The 21,263-nt window shown below is 40.4% G+C and overlaps 2 protein-coding genes across 2 annotated transcripts in view; both read right to left on the bottom strand.

Moving 5' to 3' along the window:
• LOC117663204 (uncharacterized) overlaps positions 1–21,263 on the bottom strand; it is a 131,338-nt gene that overhangs the window by 8,719 nt on the left and 101,356 nt on the right. The window lies entirely within an intron of this gene.
• Positions 388–19,036, bottom strand: LOC117663203 (uncharacterized). Its single transcript, XM_087885234.1, has 4 exons — positions 18,739–19,036; positions 15,754–18,060; positions 5,135–5,327; positions 388–4,005 (listed from the first exon to the last, which is right to left on the bottom strand). Exons 2-4 carry the CDS (start codon positions 17,472–17,474, stop codon positions 1,843–1,845), a joined length of 4,077 nt encoding a protein of 1,358 aa, XP_087741360.1. The 5' UTR covers positions 17,475–18,060; positions 18,739–19,036; the 3' UTR covers positions 388–1,842.

Here is a 21,263-nt window from a genome sequence, read left to right as displayed (position 1 = left end):
TATTAAATTTTTATGTCTCTAATCCTAAAGTGAACTTCTTCAATTTAACTCTTTGCGAGGTGAAAAATAACCAATTTTGAGCAAGAGTGGCAACTCACACGAACGTAATTAGTAAGGCCAAGAGGCCTTTTTAACATATAAATTGAACAAAAGGAAGAATCACCTTTTTGGGATTCTCAGACCATCAAATTGCCATCAACCTTGCTAGAAGTGCCCTGTACTTGCAGGGCAAGTGTATTTTAAATGTGGAGGCTTTGCATTTTGCCATTTTCTATATATGGGATTTACTGGTTTCTCTATTAAGGTTTTATTGCTGTAAACCGTGTGGAGTCATATAAGTTGGGCTACTATATACATTTTCTTACTAAGTAAAATTACATACATGCATAGTTTATATCCCTGTTTATTATATACAGAAATAACTCAAGGCAGCAAACATACTTCCTACAGATCCAAACTCACTTTCTCTCTCCCACCAAAGGAGTTCCCAGATTAGAGACCTGCAGGCTAAAACATATGAAGAATGGTTACAAGAAGTGGCCATGGCTACTCTAGTGAAGAGAAGGACCAGCAGTGACATGATAGCAGTCTTCCAATATGTGAGGGGCTGTCAATGGGGGGGGGGGGAGAGCAACCTATTTTTATTTATTTATTTATTTATTTATTTATTTATTTATTTATTTATTGAATTAATTAATTAATTAATTAATTTATATACTGCCCTTCTCCCGAAGGGACTCAGGGCGGTGTACAGCCAACATAAAACACACAAATATAAAATTTAAAAACAGTTTAAAAATATTAAATAGTTTGGCCCATATCTAATTAAAATAAAGCTACCCAATTTAGACATTTAAAATTAAGAATTAACGATTAAAAAAATTAAAATTAGGCCAGGCCGGCTTGTTGAAATAAAAGCATCTTGAGGGCCCGGCGGAAGGTACGTAAGTTGGGAATCCTCTGTATCTCGGGGGGCAATTCGTTCCAGAGGGCAGGAGCCCCCACAGAGAAGGCTGTCCTCCTGGGGGTCGCCACCCGACATTGCTTGGCCGATGGCACCCGGAAGAGCCCCTCTCTGTGGGAGCGAATTGTCCGGTGGGAGGCTATTTGTAGCAGCAGGCGGTCTTGTAAGTACCCAGGTCCTAAGCCATGGAGCGCTCTGAAGGTGGTAACCAATACCTTGAATCGCACCCGGAGAACCACCGGGAGCCAGTGCAGCTCGCGCAGGAGAGGTGTTACATGAGAGCGCCATGACGCTCCCATAACCACCTGCGCGGTCGCATTCTGGACCAGTTGGAGCCTCCGGGTGTTCCTCAAGGGGAGCCCCATGTAGAGAGCATTACAATAGTCCAGGCGGGAACTATTTCCAAAACATCCAAAGCCAGACATGGAAGAATGGATAAAAACTGATCAAGGAAAGATTCAAACTAGAAATAAGGAGAAATTTTCTACAGTGAGAACAATCAACCAATGGAACAGCTTGCCTTCAGTAGTTGTGGATGCTTCATCACTGGAAGCTTTCAAGAAGAGACTCAATCAAGTGTCATAAATGGTATAGGGTCTCCCCCTGGAGCAATGGGATGGATTAGATGACCAATCCACTGCTGGGTTGGAATAGGGACAAAATCCCCTCCAACTTTATTATTGTATTCTATGCTATTCCTCACTCATTTTTGATACTAAGACAAGTTTCACTAAAAAGAACAAGTAATGAAATGTTCAGCTGGGCTTACAATAAGAGACAAGAAATGAGATTCAATATTACTCAACACAAAGCAAATTTTGTGTAATAAGGGAGGAACTTTGTGCGAAACACTGTCCACAATGTGGGCATTAGCAAGTTTACTCCCCTATATGTAACCTTACATGATTTATAAGGCTAGTTCTAGTTCTGAAATCTTTCCCACAATCCGGACATTCATATGGTTTCTCTCCTGTGTGAGTCCTCCAGTGTATCACCAAATGGGAATTCCGACTGAAAGTTTTCCCACATTCAAGACACTTATACGGTTTTTCTCCACTGTGAATCCTCTGGTGTTTCACCAAGTAGGAATTCTGATTGAAACTTTTCCCACAATCTGGACACCGATATGGTTTTTCTCCTGTGTGAGTTTTCTGGTGCATCAGCCGGTTAGAATTCTGACTGAAAGTTTTTCCACAATACAGACACTCATATGGTTTCTCTCCCGTGTGAGTTCTCTGGTGTCTTAACAGCTTGGAATTCCGAGGGAAGCATTTCCCACAATCAGGACACTTGTACAGTTTCTCTTCTTTATGAGTCTTTTGATGCTTCACCAATTCAGATTTAATACTGAAACTTTCCTGACATTCTGGACATTCGTACAGTTTCTCTCCTGTGTGAGTCTTCTGGTGTATCACCAGGTGGAAATTCCAACTGAATCTTTTCCCACAATCCAGGCACTCATATGGTTTTTCTCCTGTGTGAGTATTCTGATGTTGCACCAGGTTGGCAGTCTGACTGAAACTTTTCCCACAAAACAGACACTCGTATAATTTTTCTCCTCCGTGAGTCCTTTGATGTATCACCAGATCAGAATTCCGAGGGAAACTTTTACCACAATCCACACACTGATACCGTTTGTCCTCGGTGTGAATAGCCTCGTGTACCATCAGGTGAGAATTCTGATGGAAACTTTCCCCACAATCAGTACACTTATATGGTTTCTCTCCTGTGTGAGTCCTCTGGTGTTTCACCAGGTAGGAATTCTGACTGAAACTTTTCCCACACTCTGAACATTCATAGAGTTTCTCAGCCATGTGAGTTTTCTGGTGTTTCATTAGGTAGGAATTCTGACTGAAACTTTTCCCACAATCATGACATTTATATGGTTTCTCTCCTGTGTGAATCCTTTGGTGTTTCACCAGGTAGGAATTCTGACTGAAACATTTCCCACAATCACATTTATATGGTTTCTCTCCTATGTGAGTCCTCTGATGTATCACTAGGTTGGAACTGCAACTGAATCCTTTCCCACAATCTGAACACTCATACCCTTTCTCTTCCGTATGAATCCTCTGGTGTATTACCAGGTCACATTTCTGAGTGAAACTTTTCCCACAATCTGGACACTTATATGGTTTCTCTCCAGTGTGAATCCTGTGATGTCGCACAAGGTTGGAATTTTGAATGAAACTTTTCCCACACTGCAGACACTCATAAGATTTTTCACCTGTGTGAATCTTTTGGTGTGTTACTAGATAAGAATTGCACTTGTAAGCTTTTCCACAATCTGAACACTCATATGATTTCTCTTGCGTGTGACTCCTCTGGTGTTTCACCAGGTAGGAATTGTAAGTGAAACTTTTCCCACAATCAGGACAGTTATATGGTTTCTCTCCTGTGTGAGTCCTCTGGTGTTTCACCAGGTAGGAATTATGAGTGAAACTTTTCCCACAATCAGGACAGTTATATGGTTTCTCTCCTGTGTGAGTCCTCTGATGTTTCACTAGGGCGGAATTGCAATTGAAATCTTTCCCACAATCTGAACACTCATACAGTTTCTCTCCTGTATGAGTCCTCTGGTGTTTCACCAAGTAGGAATTCTGACTGAAACTTTCCCCGCAGTCATGACATTTGTATGGTTTCTCTCCTGTGTGAGTCCTTTGATGTTTCACCAGGTCAGATTTCCGACTGAAATCTTTCCCACAATCAGGACACTCATAGGGTTTTTCTCCTGTGTGAATCCTCTGATGTTCCACCAGGAGAGAATTCCAATTGAAACCTTTTCCACAATCTTGGCACTGATATTTATTTTCTCCTTTGTGAGTCCCCCGGTGTATCTTCAGACGACAGATCCAATTGAAACTTTTTCCACATTCGGAACATTTATATGGTTTCTCTGCCCTGTGAGACATCTGGTGTATCACCAGATCAGAATTCCGTGTGAAAATTTTCCCACAAACAGGGCATTCAAAGTTTGTGTCCCCAGTCTGAGTCCTCTTGTGTCTCACCACATTGGTGTTCATGGTTAATCTTTTATCACACTAGAAGCACTGATAGTTTCCCTCCAGTTTGGGTCATTCAATGAATCATGAGGAAGTTTTTCAAATAAAGCATTGGCCACACTCTAAATATTTGTATCATTTTTCAGTGGGTGGATCCTTTTCTGCATAATCAGCTGTGATCAGCAAGCTGTGTTTTTTCACAATAGGCAGTCTGTGGGTTTTTCACAACACTGATATTCTTGGATTCTTGAGGAAGCAAAAATATTTGGGATCCCTTACTTGGAGGTTCTTTGATTCAAGCCATTATTTCCTTCCTCAAAGGCTTTAATTAATGCCTGTCCATTTTGGCTATCCAGGGGATACTTTTATACTGACTTCCAGGTATTTCTCTCTTTTTCCTTATTTGGAAATTATCCTCCTTGACTTTTCATGTAATATTTTCTTGAATTCCAGATACTGTATTTATTTCCAGGTGAAAAAATTCTTGATTTAATTCTCTCCTTTGTCTTTCATCTGCTGAGGAAGGAGGAGTTTTTACAATTTGCAGAGGGGGTGGAAAAGATTTTGATTGATGACTTGTTTTACATTTTAATGCTGCTTCTCATTCTCTGTTGTCCAAAGTGCTCTTCTTGGCATCTTCTTTATCTGTAAAATATATATTAATCCATTAAGTTTCATTATTGTTTAAAAATTAGTGCAATACATGAGAAAGCAGCAAAAATGCCCCATACATTTGCATAAAAAAAACAAACACCAAAATTTTAGTTTAATATTATAAAATTCTCTTTTTGGCTTGGATAGATCACACAAATACACACGCACATTCATGCAGAAATAAAGACCTATGAATTTATGTTTGTAGACAATGTACGTATATTTATTTCAGTGTGCAAAATGTTCCCAAAGTGCATTTGCTCAAGTTTTATCTAAGTTTAGAAAGACGCAGGCACTAAGGGATGAAATGGTGCCCAAATCCTATGCAAGGTGTAAAATATCTCTTTTGCCCATGAAACTCCTCACTTTCCATCAAAACAACATGTCAATAATATCACAAGGAATCGATAAAACCGATAAAATTAGGAAGGAAATTCTTTGAAGAATTAAATAAAGTAATATTAACAAAATTTGGGGAGGGAAGGAATATGCAGCAGCAGCCGCTACGTTTCACCCTCGTTGCTTCCTCCGCCGTGGAGGAACCCAAAGGGCCCGACTTGCTCCGGGCTTCTCCTCCGACCTTCCCTCCACTCACCTCCCAGGAGCCTCTTCCACCCCTTGAAACAGCACAAGAGGAACCAGCGACGCCATCTTCCTCCCCGTGGGCCAGCCGGAAGAGGAAGTTCTTCTGCTTGTCGCCTCCACATCTTCTCTAGCAATACAATGCTCTATCGTTTCAACTCGTTCCAGCCCAGCCTCTCCCCCTTCCCTAGAATAGCTCTGCCGCCGTTGCGCCGTACTTGCTTCGTAGACGGGAGTCTTGCCTGTCTGGCGCCATCTAGCGACACAAGGCGGAAGGACATGCTCGTTCTACCCTAAGGCGTTTGAAGATGTTCTCATTGATTCCGTGCTTCCTTAAGTGCCATCAAGTCCTATTTGACTTCCAAGGAGCTCATCGATAGCTTTTCTCCCTGAGGCTCCATCCCCAAACCTTTTCTTTCAGGTCCCCCAAGAGGGAACTCCTTGTCTGTGAGCCTGACGTTTCGTTTTTTGTTTTTTTTTAATTTGATTTATATGCCTGTTGCAATATTTTCAGGATCAGACTCAATAAAGATAATAGAAGTTAAAGCTTTAAATATATTTCTTTTTAATTATGATAGGCATTCTATATTCACTGAATATTCAAGGTAGAAGCGACGAGAATGGTGAGGGTGGCTCCTTATATATACAAGGGGTGGAGCTAGGAATGGGAGTGGTAAGTTATGAATACATTAAAGTCCAAAGAATAAGTTAACCTCTGATGTTCCATATATACATTATTTACACATTGGAGAATAAGGCATTTACATCTGACAAATCCCCCTCTAAATGCCGGTTCGTTACACAACACCAATTACATTCTGATTCAGGACAATATAATACATATAATTTAGAAGTTAAATATTTGTGTTGTTTAGAAGGTAAGGGTTTTGTTAATATGTCAGCTAATTGTTCAGAAGTATCGCAATGTATTGCTTTAATGAATCCGTCTTGAGACAGTTGTCTCACATGCTTAAACTTTATATCAATATGCCTGGACCTTTGTCCAATTGCATCGGATCTGGATATTTCAATGGCCGCTTTATTGTCTTCATGCATAATAAATGGTAAGGTGGGTTTCTTCCAAACATCAGTGATCAGATCATTGAACCATACAAGGTTATTTGCAGCTTTGGACAAACAAACATATTCCGCTTCTGTAGTAGAAGTGGCTACTAGTTCTTGTTTACCAGTATACCAGTAAACTGGACAATCATTCAATAGAAAAACATAACCAGAAGTACTCTTTCTGCATGATGTATCACCAGCCCAATCTGCATCAGCATAACAAGTAATTTTTGGTTCTCTGTCATTATTGGGTTCCAACATTAAACAAAAATCTAATGTACCCTTCAGATATCTTAGAATTCTTTTGACAGCTTCCCAATGATACAAGGTTGGTTTACTAACATATCTTGACAATAGATTGAGAGGTAATGCAATATCTGGCCTAGTCCAATTAGATATATAAAGGAGTGAACCTATAACTGATCTGTAAAATGTGTTGTCTTTAAACTCAGGGGAAGATTCATCAGTGTTTCTAAGAAAATCAGTTTGCATAGGGGTGTCACAGGTTTTAGCATTATTTAAGTTACATTTGTTTAGGAGTTCGATGATTTTATCTTTCTGTGTAAGTTTGAATCCCCTTTTAGTTTTGTTAATTTGCACACCAAGGTATTTATTCACTTTACCCAGAGATTTCAGTGAGAAGTGTTCATTTAACTTATTTACAAAGATTTCCCTGCTCTCTTTATGCTTTCCAATGTATAAAATATCGTCCACGTAAATTAATACAAATTCAATATGATCATTACTCTTTTTTACAAAGAAACAGTTATCAGCAGTGGTGGCGTTGAAATCCATGGTCTTAAGTACTTTTACCAAGCAATCGTACCATCTTTTGCCGGATTGCTTTAATCCGTACAGACTCTTATTTAATAACCAAATTTCGTTCTTATTAGTGTATTGACTGTGTGGTGCTCTTACATATATTTCCTTATCTAATTTTGCATGTAAGTATGCGGTCTGTATGTCATATTGGAATACGTCCAGATTGAGTGCAGATGCTACTACAAGGGCTGTTTTGACACTCTCAGTTCTCACTGTGGGTGAATATGTATCAGTATAGTCTTCTGGGTATTTTTGTGCATAGCCTTGTGCAACTAGTCTAGCCTTGTATAAGGTATTGCCTCCTTCTAAGTTCTTAATTTTATAAATCCACCTGGTACCTATAATTGTTTTATCCTTAGGTGCGATCGCAGGTGTGAATACATTTAATCCTTGTAAACTTTCCATCTCTTTTTCCATAGCTAGTTCCCATTTTTCTCTTTCTTCATGTGGAAGTTTCAATACTTCTTCATATGTATTAGGTGTTATTTGTTCTCCATTCATATGCATTATGTAATCTTTGTATTTATTTGGTATTTGGTTTCTATTGTTTCTAATAGTTCTTTCAGGCTTGCTATGGTTATCATGCAAATATCTAGCTTCCTTTTTTGTTAATGTGTCTGTCTTTATTTTATGCTGACTATTAGTCCAAGTTTTGGTTTTGTTCTTACTTTTGTTAATATTTTGATTTTCTGTTGTTCCTTCCTCGCAAGATATCGTATCTTTACATTTATTAGGAAATATTTCATTAAGGTGCAATTTTGACCAATTGGCCTGTTCATGGAACACAGCTGTTCTGGATACTATAAATTTGTTATTACTATCAATAAATCTGTACCCTTTGGTTCCAGTTTCGTATCCCATGAATCTTAATCTCCTGGATACGTTTTCTCCCTTTCTCCTCAATTGTTTAGGTATGTGTACGTCTGCAGTGACTCCAAATATGTGCATGTGTGATAATTTGGGTTTTCTATTGTACATCACCTCATATGGTGTCTTATTCACAATACTGGACCAGGTTCTATTTTGAGTGTAATTCGAATAATGTAATGCCTCTGACCAAAATTGTTTGCCTAAACCAGCATCCTCTAATGTGCACCTAATCATGGTTTGTAGTGTGGAATTTTTCCTCTCTGCAACTCCATTTTGAAATGCAGAAAAAGGATTGGACGTGAAATGTAACATTCCTCTATCCTTTAACCATTGGGAGAATTCTTTAGACATGAACTCACATCCCCTATCTGTCATAATTTGCTTTATTCTGATATTATGTTGTGTTTCTATACGTTTGTAGAATTCCTTAAATTTCTGAAATGTTTCATCCTTGTGCTTTAATGTGTAAACAAAACCATATCGGCTGTAGTCATCCACTATAGTTAGGAAGTAACGTTTTCTATAGGTAATTGAGGGACTTAATGGACCAACTAAGTCCATATGTACCAAATCAAAAATATTGTTAGTTGATCTGTTAGATTTTTTTGGTCTGGGACTGGTTTTTAGTTTGGTGGACTTACATACTGAGCATTCCAAATAATTTTCACAATTTTTTATTTTGACACCTTCTGCGTGTTCAGTCATTTTTTGTACTACAGGAAAGCTTGCATGTCCTAACTTCCTGTGTAAGATGTGAGCACACTCATCATGAATTGGTTTACCTATTTTTGGTTTCTTTTCCTTGTATGTATTTTTGTGATCATGAGTTATTCTACACTCATCATTGTCACTGTTACTGACATTTTCATCATCTGCTTCAATACAATCTTCCATATTTGAATCAATGTTATGTAAACATCTTTCTTTAGTTATCAGATAGGGTAGACCTCCTTTTATCATTACAGTACCTACATTTGTTTTGTTCTTTTCTATAGTTGCTTTCCCCTTTGAGAAAACTATATTGATATCAGATTCTCTGCTTAATTTTATGGCACTTAGTATGTTGTGAGGTATTTCTGGGATTAATAATACCCCCTCTATTTTCCCTAGACCAGGCAAGGTCACATTTCCTTTGCCTAGTACTTGAACCTTTTCTTGATTAGCTACCTTTATCACAAACTTATCTTCTATAAATGAAGATAATATACTTTTGTTGTTGGTGGTGTGATTTGTTGCACCAGAATCAATAAGCCAATTGTTATTCTCATCCTGCTGTGTTCTGGTGCTGTCTTGTTTATTTAGCCCATTCAGTGACCCAGATTTCCTCTCTTTTGAATTTTCTCTACCCCCTCTACCTTCTTTGTAATTTGGTGGGCTTCTATATTCGTGTCTATCTGTGGAAGATTGTCTGTAATTATATTTGCTCCTATATTCTGGCCTATGTCTCTCTCTTGAGACTTTGGGGCAGTCTCTTCTACTATGTTCCCTGGATCCACAATTGTAGCATCTAAAGGCCTCATTATGTTTATCTTGAAAGACTACTTTCCTAAAAGGTTTGTGGTCTGTTTGGTTACTGGATCGATTTTTTCTTGAATTGTCTTCTGCTATCAATTTGTTAGATAGACTTTCTATGGATAAATATCCCAAATTAATGGTATCTAAGTGTGACATAAAGCTATCCCATGATGGATCAAGTGAATTGATAATAACACTTTTCATTGTTTGATCTGAAATCACTTCCCCCCTCAATTGTAGCTCAGCTCTTATTTTGTTTAGATTTATCAAATGCTCACTTATAGAAACCCCTGGTTTTACTCTAGAGGAAAAGAAATCCTTAGACATTCTTGTGGTTGTAGCTACGCTATCGCTGTGAAATAGATTAAACATGCATTGAATTATTTCTGATACAGTTAGGTTTGGTTTGATGCTATGATACATTGCAGGAGACACGCTAGATATTATTATGAAAAATGCTCTATGATGTAAACAATCTATTTTTAAAGTCCAAGGTCTTCTTGGAGGGCTAGTTATAAAGAATAGTAAATTTTCTTTCATGAAAATAACCTGAAGCTGTTGATACCACTCTTGTAAATTAATGCCATCAATTCTAAGTTTTGGGAAGTCACTGGGTAAGTTACCTACATTATTCTGTCCATTACTTACAACCTGGGGCAGTCCGTGATCTCTCAAGTGCAGGAAATTACAGAACGGCATTGGGATGCTTGCAATGAGTCTGCGCGGTTCTCTGGCCAGTTCAAGTCCTTCTGGGTCGTCTACGTAGTTTCGCACATGCGCGTTGCTCATTTCTTCTTTGGTGGCGTCGTGGAAGGTTCTCTCCCTTTCAGCTCTCTCGATCCGCTCCTCCTCAGATGAGTCGGTCTCTGGCTCGGTTTTTGGGGTTCTGGTGGTGGTGACGGTTCTTTTCTTCTTTTTGTGTGCGTTGGTATTCGATTTTGTCTGTGGTGTAGGGCGAAATCGGCATGGCTCTCTGGGCTCGAGCGTCGTCGCTTTCGAAGTCAGGATGGGAGCGTGCAGGTCTTGAGTCGCCGGTTTGATTTCTTGCTTCTTCGTAGATGTCTTGGTAATTTTCAGTCTTGGCCCAAAAGCAGCAAAAAGCGTTTTCATTGCTGATTTTACTTGAGATTTTGTTAAATCGTCTTCACTTTCTGATTTTGGATCATCTGAAGAGTTTGAGACTTCTTTCTCACTTTCTTCGTCTGATAGTGTTTTTCGCGCCAGAAATTTTGAACTGAGCGTTTTGATTGGCTCTGCTCCATTCTCTTTTGAAGTTCGTTGAAACCAAGATGGCTGCCATTCAAAATTTCGCGCGGGATCACATCTTTTCTTTTTAACAACTATTTTCTCAGTAGTCATCTCACTTACGATTTTTTGATCTTTGGGTTTTTCTTTAATGACGTTTTTCTCTCTCGCTGCTCCGCTGTTCTTCAGCATCTCCTGGAGGTCCGCGATGAGACTTTCATCATTCTTTTGGCTTTTTAGTATCTTTAATATCTCTGACCTGAGTTCGTTATTTTCTATTTCGATTTCTTTCTGGTCATTATTTTCACTCATTAGTTCTTCTTCTTCAGTGGTGTATTCTTCGGATTCTCTCGAAATCGCATTGGTGGATTCGTTGATCATCTCTTGATCAGTTTCTATTTCTTTGCTGTAGGCCCTGGTGTTGGGCCTATCTTTCTTGGACATTTTTAATTACTTATTGAGTCAATTAACCATCCTCTGCTACCAGCTTGTTGCAATATTTTCAGGATCAGACTCAATAAAGATAATAGAAGTTAAAGCTTTAAATATATTTCTTTTTAATTATGATAGGCATTCTATATTCACTGAATATTCAAGGTAGAAGCGACGAGAATGGTGAGGGTGGCTCCTTATATATACAAGGGGTGGAGCTAGGAATGGGAGTGGTAAGTTATGAATACATTAAAGTCCAAAGAATAAGTTAACCTCTGATGTTCCATATATACATTATTTACACATTGGAGAATAAGGCATTTACATCTGACAATGCCGCCCTTCTCCGGAGACTCAGGGCGGCTTACAATGCGTTAAGCAACAGCCTTCATACTTTTGTATATTTATACAAAGTCAGCTTATTGCCCCCACAAACTGGGTCCTCATTTCACCTACCTTAGAAAGGATGGAAGGCTGAGTCAACCTTGAGCCTTGGCGAGATTCGAACCAGCAGTTTGTCAGAAACGGCAACTAAACCAAAGGAAAGTTGCCTTTCCATGTGTCTATGGGGTGGGGTGGGGGAATGACGTACAAATTGGAAAGGAGAAAGGATGCCCTTGCATCAAGGCACTTTTTCCTCGTAGGGGTGTGGGGGGGGCAAGATAACTCCTCGAAACCTGCCTCTGCAACTTAACAAAGCTGTAAATATGAAGCTTCACCCCATGTCTCTGCTGGGATTTTTTTTTTTTTTTTTTTGCCCATGAAATTCCTCACTTGCCAGGAAAACAACATGTCAATAAAGTCACAAGGAATCAAGAAGACTGAAGGAAATGGGCCCTTAATCAGTATGAAAAATAAAGTTTTTTCTTTTTAAATCTCCCAAATCTCAAATTCAGAATAGAGTGGAAAGGTCTCTATAGGTCTTCTAACCCGACCCCCTGCTAAAGCAAGAGACCCCCTACCATTTCAGCCAAGTGGCTGTTTCTTCTTAAAAAGTGATGAAGCACCCACAACGTCTGAAGGGAAGCCCTTCCTCTGGATAATTGTTCTCTCTATTAGAAGTTTCTCCTTAATTCCAGGATCCTTCTCTCCTTGATTTCTTTCCCACCAACAGCTTCTTGTCTCGTCTTCTGGTGGTTTGGAAAATAAACTGACCCTCTTCTCTTTATGGCAGCCCCTCAAATACTGGAATACTGCTTTCATGTCCCACCTAGTCGTCTTTTCTCTAGAGTAGCCATATCTAAACTAAGCAACAATTATGTTTTTGTCTTGTAACCCTTTAGATTTTGGTCTCTCCCATCTCCCAGCAGAATTACAGGTAGAAGTTTAAAATTATGCAACATAAATGAAATAACATTTGGGAAGAGAAGGAATATGCAGCAGCAGACTACATAGTTCAGCCTTGTTCCTTCACTGTTTCTCTTCAGTGGAGGAAACAAAATTGACCTACTAAAACCTCCAGGCTTCTCCTCCGACCTGCCCTCACAACTCATCTTCCACCTGCTGCTCATCTTTCAACTATCTGGCATTTCTAAGGTGTTTTTTTAATGACGTGCCATTTTCCACTCTTCGCAACCACATCCATAACTTCTCTAACACCACCTAGCCCTAGTCTGTTTTTTGGGGTCTCGAAGGAACGTCCTTATCGTCACTGCAACTCAGCCAGGAGCTTCTTTTGCAAAAACTAATCCAAGGGAAACTTGCCTTGCAACCTAGTGAAGCTGTAAAAGTGAAACTGGCCCCTTTGTCTCTTCTGGGATTTTATTTTCTTTTACTTCCATGTTTAGTTAACAAGCATGGTATTTCCTTTTGGTGTCCCATCCCTACCTAACAATGGAAATTCTGATGCCTATTGCTGTTGCAAGCTGAGAATTGCCCATATTTTTTTTCCAAGCTCAGGATAGGTCTGAAAGAGTCATTTCCCCCCATCTGGACAGTTGGTATCCTGGCAGGCAATATACACTACCTCCAACAGCAGTTTCCTATGCATAAGGATATGATGAGAGGCTTTCCTAGCAGAGGAGTTCAAGGAATTGCTGCAGATTGAGATCTTTTCTAAGTGCAGTTAAGAGGGCAATGAAAGGTTGGCAGCCCGAGACTTCAACTTCATCCTCTGACTTTGCCACCTGGGCTATGAAGGAGAAAGGCATCTGGGTCCTTCTCAGGTTGGGGCAGATCACTAAAACGCCATTGATTGCAATTCTCATGGACTTTTTGAGGGTTTGCGATAGACGGGATGCAACCATTATGTCTCTCCTAGACCTCTCATTAGATTTCAATACCATTGACCATGATATTCTCCGCAGTGGTTGGATTAAAAATTTTTTACTACTAGTTCTGTGGGAGCAGCTTCGTGGGCATGACAGGGGAAGGATACAGTAAAATCTCCATTCCCACCCAACTCCAGGGGAAGGTTACTGCAAAATCCCCACTTCCAATCAGCTGGGACTTGGAAGGCAGAAAATAGATGGGGGTGGGGCCAGTCAGAGGTGGTATTTACTGGTCCTCCGAACTACTCAAAATTTCCGCTACTGGTTCTTCAGAACTGGTCAGAACCTGCTGAATACCACCTGAATCTCCTGCATCGGCTTTGGGGACTGGGACTGGGAAGCACTTTGTTACTATGGTTCTACTTTTCCATCCATGCCCGGTTCCAGTCAGGATGGGTAGGAGAACTGAGGCCGATCTTGGCCCCTGCCATTTGGGGTGCCCCTGGGATCAAACCTTTTGCAGCTCCTTTTTAACATTTACATGAAATCACTAGGGGAGGCCATCCATACTATGACACCCAACTATGTACAGGTAGACCTGGACTTAGAACATTTCATTTAGGGATCATTTGAAGTTACAACAGCACTGAAAGAAGTGACTTATGACCATTTTTCACCCTTACAACCATTACAGCATCACCATTGTCACATGGTTAACATTCAGAGGCTTTGCAATTGACTTCATATTTGTGATAGTTGCAGTGTCTTGGGGTCATGTGATCACCTTTGGCGACTGACCTGGTGCACAATCTGGGGGTCCTCCTGGACTCATGTCTCCTGCTTGAGAGTGTGACAGGAGGTGGGGCTTTGCACAGATTCATCTATTGCACCAATTGTGACCTTTCCTGGACTGGGAGGCCTTACAAATGGGTCACTCATGCCTTGGTCACCACCTGTTTCAATCACTGCACCGGCCCACCAAAAAACTTCAACTAGTCCACAACGCAGCAGTGGACACAGTAATGGGTTGTCCAGTACTGTGTTGTCCATGTAACATCTTTGTGATGCAAGCTGAACTGGATTCATTTCTTTAAGGTGCAATTGAAAATGTTAGTTATGATTTAAATATAATCATTTATTATAGCAATAGCACTTAGAATTATATACCACCAGACAGTGCTTCATACCACTCTCAGTTTACAGTGTCAGCATATTTCCCCAACAATCTGGGTCCTCATTTTAACAATCTAAGAAGGATGGAAGGCGGAGTCAACTTCAAACCCCCTCAGGGTTGAATTCCAGGCTGAGCAGAAACAGCTGGCAATACCGCATTCTACCCACTGAGCCACCAGGGCACCTGTCATTATTGCTCCGCCTTTATTGTTTTTGCATCCATCTGTTCTACCAGGTCAGATAGGGTGGGCACACTCTTAGTCCCTTGCCTTAAATATTGCCATCTGATGTGAGCTAGGAAGTGAGCCTTTTCCGTTGCAGACCCTGCCCTATGAAACACTCTTCACCCTGAAGTTTGGCAGGCTTTTATCCTCCTGGTAAAGAACTACCTTTCCACCTAAGTACTGGGATAAGAAGAGAGGACTCCACATCAGAAGCTTGATTTGGAAGCAGGTGTTTTGTTTATATTTATTGAATTTATAATTTATGAATTCACCTGTGGTGAATTTCTTCATTTTAACTCCTTGCAAGGTGAAACATAACCACTTTTGAGGATGAATGGCACCAGTCATGAGCATAGTTGAACAAAAGCAAGAATCTTTTTGGCATTCCCAAATGCCACCAACCTTGCAGGGCAAGTGCATTTTAAATGTGGAGCCTTTGCATTTTGCCATTTGCACTATATGGGGTTTATTAGTTTCTCTATGAAAGTTTTATTGCTGTAAATCGTGTGGAATCATATGAGATAGGATAGGACAGGACAGGACAGGATAGAATTCTTTATTGGCCAAGTGTGATTGGACACACAAGGAATTTGTCTGAGAGCATATGCTCTCAGTGTACATAAAAAGACAAGATACATTTGTCAAGTTAGGCTACATATACATTTTGTAACTGAATAAAAATACACGAATATCTACATATTTGTATCCTTTTTTTATTATATGTAGAAATAAGTGAGGACAGCAAACATTGCCTAATATGGATCCCTACACTATCCTATCCTATCCTATCCTATCCTAATTTTCACTAAAAAGAATCATACAAGAAATTAAAAGGTAAATTGCTCAGCTGGGTTTCCAATGAGAGATAATTAACCAAATTCAAGATTCCTCTACACACTTCAAATTTTGCCTCAAGTGCAATTTCTTGTGTGTGACAAGGGAGCAATGTTGTCCAAAACAATATTTGTCTGCAATCTGGGAACTGGAATGCTTACTCCCCTATGTGTATCCTTACATGATTTATAAGGCTAGACCTAGTACTGAAATCCTTCCCACAATCTGGACACTCATATGGTTTTTCTCCTGTGTGACTCCTCTGGTGTACCACTAGCTTGGAATTATGCTGGAAACATTTCCCACAATCTGGACACTGATAGGGTTTTTCTCCTGTGTGAGTTCCCTGGTGTACCACTAGGTTAGCTTTCTGACTGAAACTTTTCCCACAATCAGGACATTCAAAGGGTTTCTCCCCTGTGTGAGTTCTCAGGTGTGTCAACAGCTTAGAATTCCGAAGGAAACTTTTCCCACAAGCTGGACACTCATACAGTCTCTCTCCTTGATGAGTCTTTTGGTGCTTCACCAGTTCAGACTTGCAATTGAAACTTTTCCCACATTGTGGACACTCATACAGTTTTACATCTGTGTGAGTTTTCTGGTGTATCACTAGATGGAAATTCCAACTGAACCTTTTCCCACAATCCAGGCACTCATATGGTTTTTCTCCGGTGTGAGTGTTCTGGTGTTGCAGCAGGTTGGCAGTCTGATTGAAACTTTTCCCACAAAATAGACACTCATATAATTTTTCTGCTCCATGCGTCCTCTGGTGTATTACCAGGTTAGAATTCCGAGTGAAACTTTTACCACAATCCACACACTGATACTGTTTGTTCCCTGTGTGAGTTCTCTGGTGTATCAACAGGTAACAATTCTGACCAAAACATTTCCCACAATCCTGACATTTATATGGTTTCTCTCCTGTGTGAATCCTCTGGTGTTTCACCAAGGCGGAATTCTGACCGAAACTTTTCCCACAATGACATTTATATGGTTTCTCTCCTGTGTGAGTTCTCCGATGTTTCAACAGGGCAGAATTGCAACTGAAACATTTCCTACAATCTGAACACTCATAGGGTTTCTCTTGTATGTGAGTCCCCTGGTGTATCACTAGGTCACAATTCTGACTGAAACTTTTCTTACAATTTGGACACTTATATGGTTTCTCTCCTGTGTGAGTCCTGTGATGTCGCACAAGGTTGGAATTTTGAATGAACCTTTTCCCACACTGCAGACACTCATATGGTTTCTCTCCTGTGTGAGTCCTCTGATGTTTCAACAGGGCGGAATTGCAACTGAAACCTTTCCTACAATCTGAACACTCATAGGGTTTCTCTTGCGTGTGAGTCCTCTGGTGTTTTACCAAGTAGGAATTCTGACTGAAACTTTTCCCACAATAATGACATTTATATGGTTTCTCTCCTGTGTCAGTCCTCTGATGTTTCACCAGGTCGGAATTACAACTCAAATCTTTCCCACAATCTGAACACTCATACGGTTTCTCTCCCGTATGAGTCCTCTGGTGTTTCACCAGGTAGGAATTATGACTGAAACTTTCGCCACAGTCACAACATTTACATGGTTTCTCTCCTGTGTGAGTCCTCTGATGTTTCACCAGGTCAGATTTCCGACTGAAATCTTTCCCACAATCTTGGCACTGATATGGATTTTCTCCTTTGTGAGTCCTCTGGTGTATCTTCAGGCGACAAATCCAATTGAAACTTTTTCCACAGTCGGAACACATATATGGTTTCTCCTGCGTGTGAGTCCTCTGGTGTATCACCAGATCAGAGTTGTGTGTGAAACTTTTCCCACAATTAGGACATTCAAAGTGTGTCTCATCTGTGTAAATCCTCTTGTATCTTAGCAGATTGGTGGTCATGCTTAATTTTTCGTCGCATTGGAAGTACTGCTAGATTTTCTCTCATGTATGGATCATGCCATGAATTATGAGGAAACTTTTCTGAGTAAAGTGTCAGCGTTCCAGAATAACCCTCAACTTTTGCTACACTGCAAACATTTGTTTCATTTTTCACTGGGTGGATCCCCTCATGCATAGTGAGCTGTGATCAGCAATCTGTGTTTTTCTTAGAATAGGCAGTCTGTGGGGTCTTTACAACACTGATATTTTTGGATTCTTGAGGAGGCCAAAAATATTTGTGATTTCTTACTTGGAGGGATATTTTTTGTTCCCACTGACCTCCTGGTATCTCCTTCTTTTTATTTGGAAATTATCCTCCTTGACTTTTCATGTAATGTTTTCTTGAGTTGTAGATACTGAATTTTTTTCCAGGTGAAAACTTTTTTCTTTTTATTCTCTCCCTTGTCTCTCATCTGCTGAGGAAGAAAGAGAGTCTTTACAATTTGCGGAGAAGGTAGAAAAGATTTTGATTGATGGCTTGTTTAACATTTTAATGCTTCTTCTCATTCTCTGTGGCCCAGATTGCCCTTCTTGGCATCCTCTTTATCTGTAAGATATATATTAATGAATTAAGTTTCATGATTGTTTAATACTAGCGCAGTACATGAGAAAGCAGCAAAAATACCCCATACATTTGCATGAAAAAAAAACAAACACAAAAATTGTAGTTCAATCTCACATAATTCTCTTTTTGGCTTGGATAGATCACACAAATATGCATGCATATTCATGCAGAAATAAAGACCTATGAATTTATGTTTGTAGACAATGCAAGTATATTTGTTTTAGTGTGCAAAATGTTCCCAAAGTGCATTTGCTCAAGTTTTATCTAAGTTTAGAAAGACGCAGACAATAATGGATGAAATGGTGCCCAAATCCTATGCAAGGTGTAAACCATCTCTTTTGCCCATGAAACTCCTCTCACTTTCCATCAAAACAACATGTCAATATTATCACGAGGAATCAAGTGTTACGTAAAAGGATGAGGGAACTGAGCGATTAAGAAATATGAAAACTAAAGAAAGTGTCCTAAATCTCCCAGCAGAAAATCACAGGCAGCAGTTTTAAGTCGTGCGGCATAAGGATAACAAAATTTGGGGAGGGAAGGAATATGCAGCAGCAGCCGCTACGTTTCAGCCTCGTTGCTTGCTCTGTTCCAGGCCGTGGAGGAACCCAAAGGGCCCGACTTGCTCCCGGCTTCTCCTCCGACCTTCCCTCCACTCACCTCCCAGGAGCCTCTTCGACCCCTTGAAACAGCACAAGAGGCTCCGCCGACACCATGATCCTCCGGTGGATGAGCCGGAAGAGGAAGATCCTCTGCCCTTCACCTTGTCTCCTCCATATTCTCTCTGGCTATCTAATACTCTATCGTTTCAACTCGTTCCAGCCCAGCCTCTTCCCCTTCCCTAGAATAGCTCTGCCGCCATTGCACGGTACTTGCTTTGTAGACGGGAGTGTTGTTTCTCTGTAGCGCGCCATCTAGCGACACAAGGCGGAAGGACATGCTTTTTCTACCCTAAGGCGTTTGAAGATGTTCTCATGGATTCCGTGCTTCCTTAAGTGCCATCAAGTCCTATTTGACTTCCAAGGAGCTCATCGGTAGCTTTTCTCCCTGAGGCTACATCCCCAAATCTTTTCTTTCAGGTCCCCCAAGAGGGCATCCATTGCCCCTGGAGCTGCGCCCGAAGCTTCGTTTGCCGGGAACGGGAAATAAACCAAAGCAAAGTTCTCTTTTGGAAAGCGGGTGGAGGGGGAGGAGAGAGAAATGATGTGCAGATTGGAAAGGAGAAAGCGTACCTTCCTTCTGTTCCAGGCTCTTTTTCGTCGGGCGGGAGCAGGGGGTACAGGATAACTCCTGGAAACGTGCCTCTGCAACTTAACGAAGCTGTAAAAATGAAGCTTCACCCCATGTCTCTCCTGGGATCCCCCCACCCCCACCCCCAATGAAACTCCTCACTTGCCAGGAAAACATGTCAATAAAGTCACAAGGAATCAAGTGTTACCTGAAGACTGAGGGAACTGGGCAGTTCAGAAATATGAAAAATAAAGACTTTAAATCTCCCAAATCTCAAATTCAGAATAGAGCTGGAAGGGTCTTTATAGGTCTTTTAGCCAAACCCCCTGCTTAAGCAAGAGACCCCCTTCCATTTCAGGCAAGTGGCTGTTCTGTCTTTTCTTAAAAACCTCCAGTGATGGAGCACCCACACCCAACTTCTGAAGGCAAGTTGTTCCACTGGTTAATTGTTCTCTCTATTAGTAGTTTCTCCTTAATTGCAGGTTGCTTTTCTCCTTGATTAGTTTCCATCCACTGTTCCTTGTGGTGCCTTTTGGTGCTTTGGAAAATAAATTGAGCTCCACCTCTTTGCAGCCCCTCAAATATTGGAACGCTGTTAAAATGTCACCCCAGTCCTTCTTTTCTCTAGACTAGCCGTACCCAAATTCTGCAACCCTTCTTCATGTTTTTGTCTTATTATCTTTAAATTTTAGTCTCCCCATCTCCCAGCAGAGAATTACGGGGAAGAGGTTTGACCTTGATGAATGTAAATCACCGGGACCTGATTGACTACATCCCAGAGTTCTGAATAGCTGACAAATGTTATTTCAGAACCATTGTATCGTATCCTTGAAAAATCTTGGCACACTGGGGAACTACCAGCAGATTGGAAAAGAGCTGGTGTAGTTCCCATCTTCAAAAAAAAAAGGGGGGGGGAGATACACAGGAAACTACAGACCAATCAGCCTAACATCACTATCTGGAAAGATACTGGAAAAAAATAATTAAAAAACAGACGTGTGAACATCTAGAAACAAATAAAGTTATAACTAGTAGCCAGCATTGGTTTTTTAAAAGCAGATCATGCCAAACCAATTTTATTTCATTCTTTGATAAAGTCACTAAGTTAGTACACCAGCGAAATGCTGTGGACATACTATACTTAGATTTCAGTAAGGCATTTGACAAAGTAGACCACAATCTACTTCTTGGTAAACTAGAAAAATGTGGGATAGCCAGCATCACCACCAGATGAATTTGTAGCTGGCTGACAAACTGTACTCAACGAGTAGTCCTTAATGGTACTACATCTACATGGAGGGAAGTAAGCAGTGGGATACCACAAGGTTCTGTCTTAGGCCCAGTATTCTTCAATATCTTCAAAAATGACTTAGGTGAGGGAATAGAAGGAGAACTCATCAAATTTGCAGATGACACTAAACTGGAAGGAACAGCCAACACCCCAGAAGACAAGCTCAGGATCCAAAAAGATCTTGACAGACTTGAACAATGGGTCCTATCCAACAAAATGAAATTTAATGTGGAAAAAAGCAAAGTTTTACACCTGGGCAGAAAAAACCAAAGGTACAAGTACAGATTAGGTGAAACCTGGCTCCAAAACAGTAACTGTGAGAAAGACTTTGGAGTCTTGGTGGACAATCACTGAAACATAAGTCAGCAGTGTGCAGCATCAGCAAAAAAAGGTTGTATAAACAGGCATAGAATCAAAATCAAGTGAAGTATTAGTACCGCTTTTTAAAACCTTGGTAAGACTACGCCTGCATTCAGTTTTGGTTACATTACAAAAAAGATGTTGAGACATTGGAAAAAGTGCAGAGAAGGTCAACGAAGATGATTAAAGGGCTGGGGACTAAAAACATATGAAGAATGGTTGCAGGATTTGGGTTTGGCTAGGCTAGAGAAAAGGACCAGGGGGGACATGATAGCAGTATTCTGATAACAATGTTTGAGAGGCT

The sequence above is a fragment of the Pantherophis guttatus genome, chromosome 2, assembly GCF_059756535.1.
Source record: "Pantherophis guttatus breed Tessera chromosome 2, ASM5975653v1, whole genome shotgun sequence".
Taxonomy (NCBI): domain Eukaryota; kingdom Metazoa; phylum Chordata; class Lepidosauria; order Squamata; family Colubridae; genus Pantherophis; species Pantherophis guttatus.
This window is presented reverse-complemented; position numbering and strand designations above follow the sequence as displayed.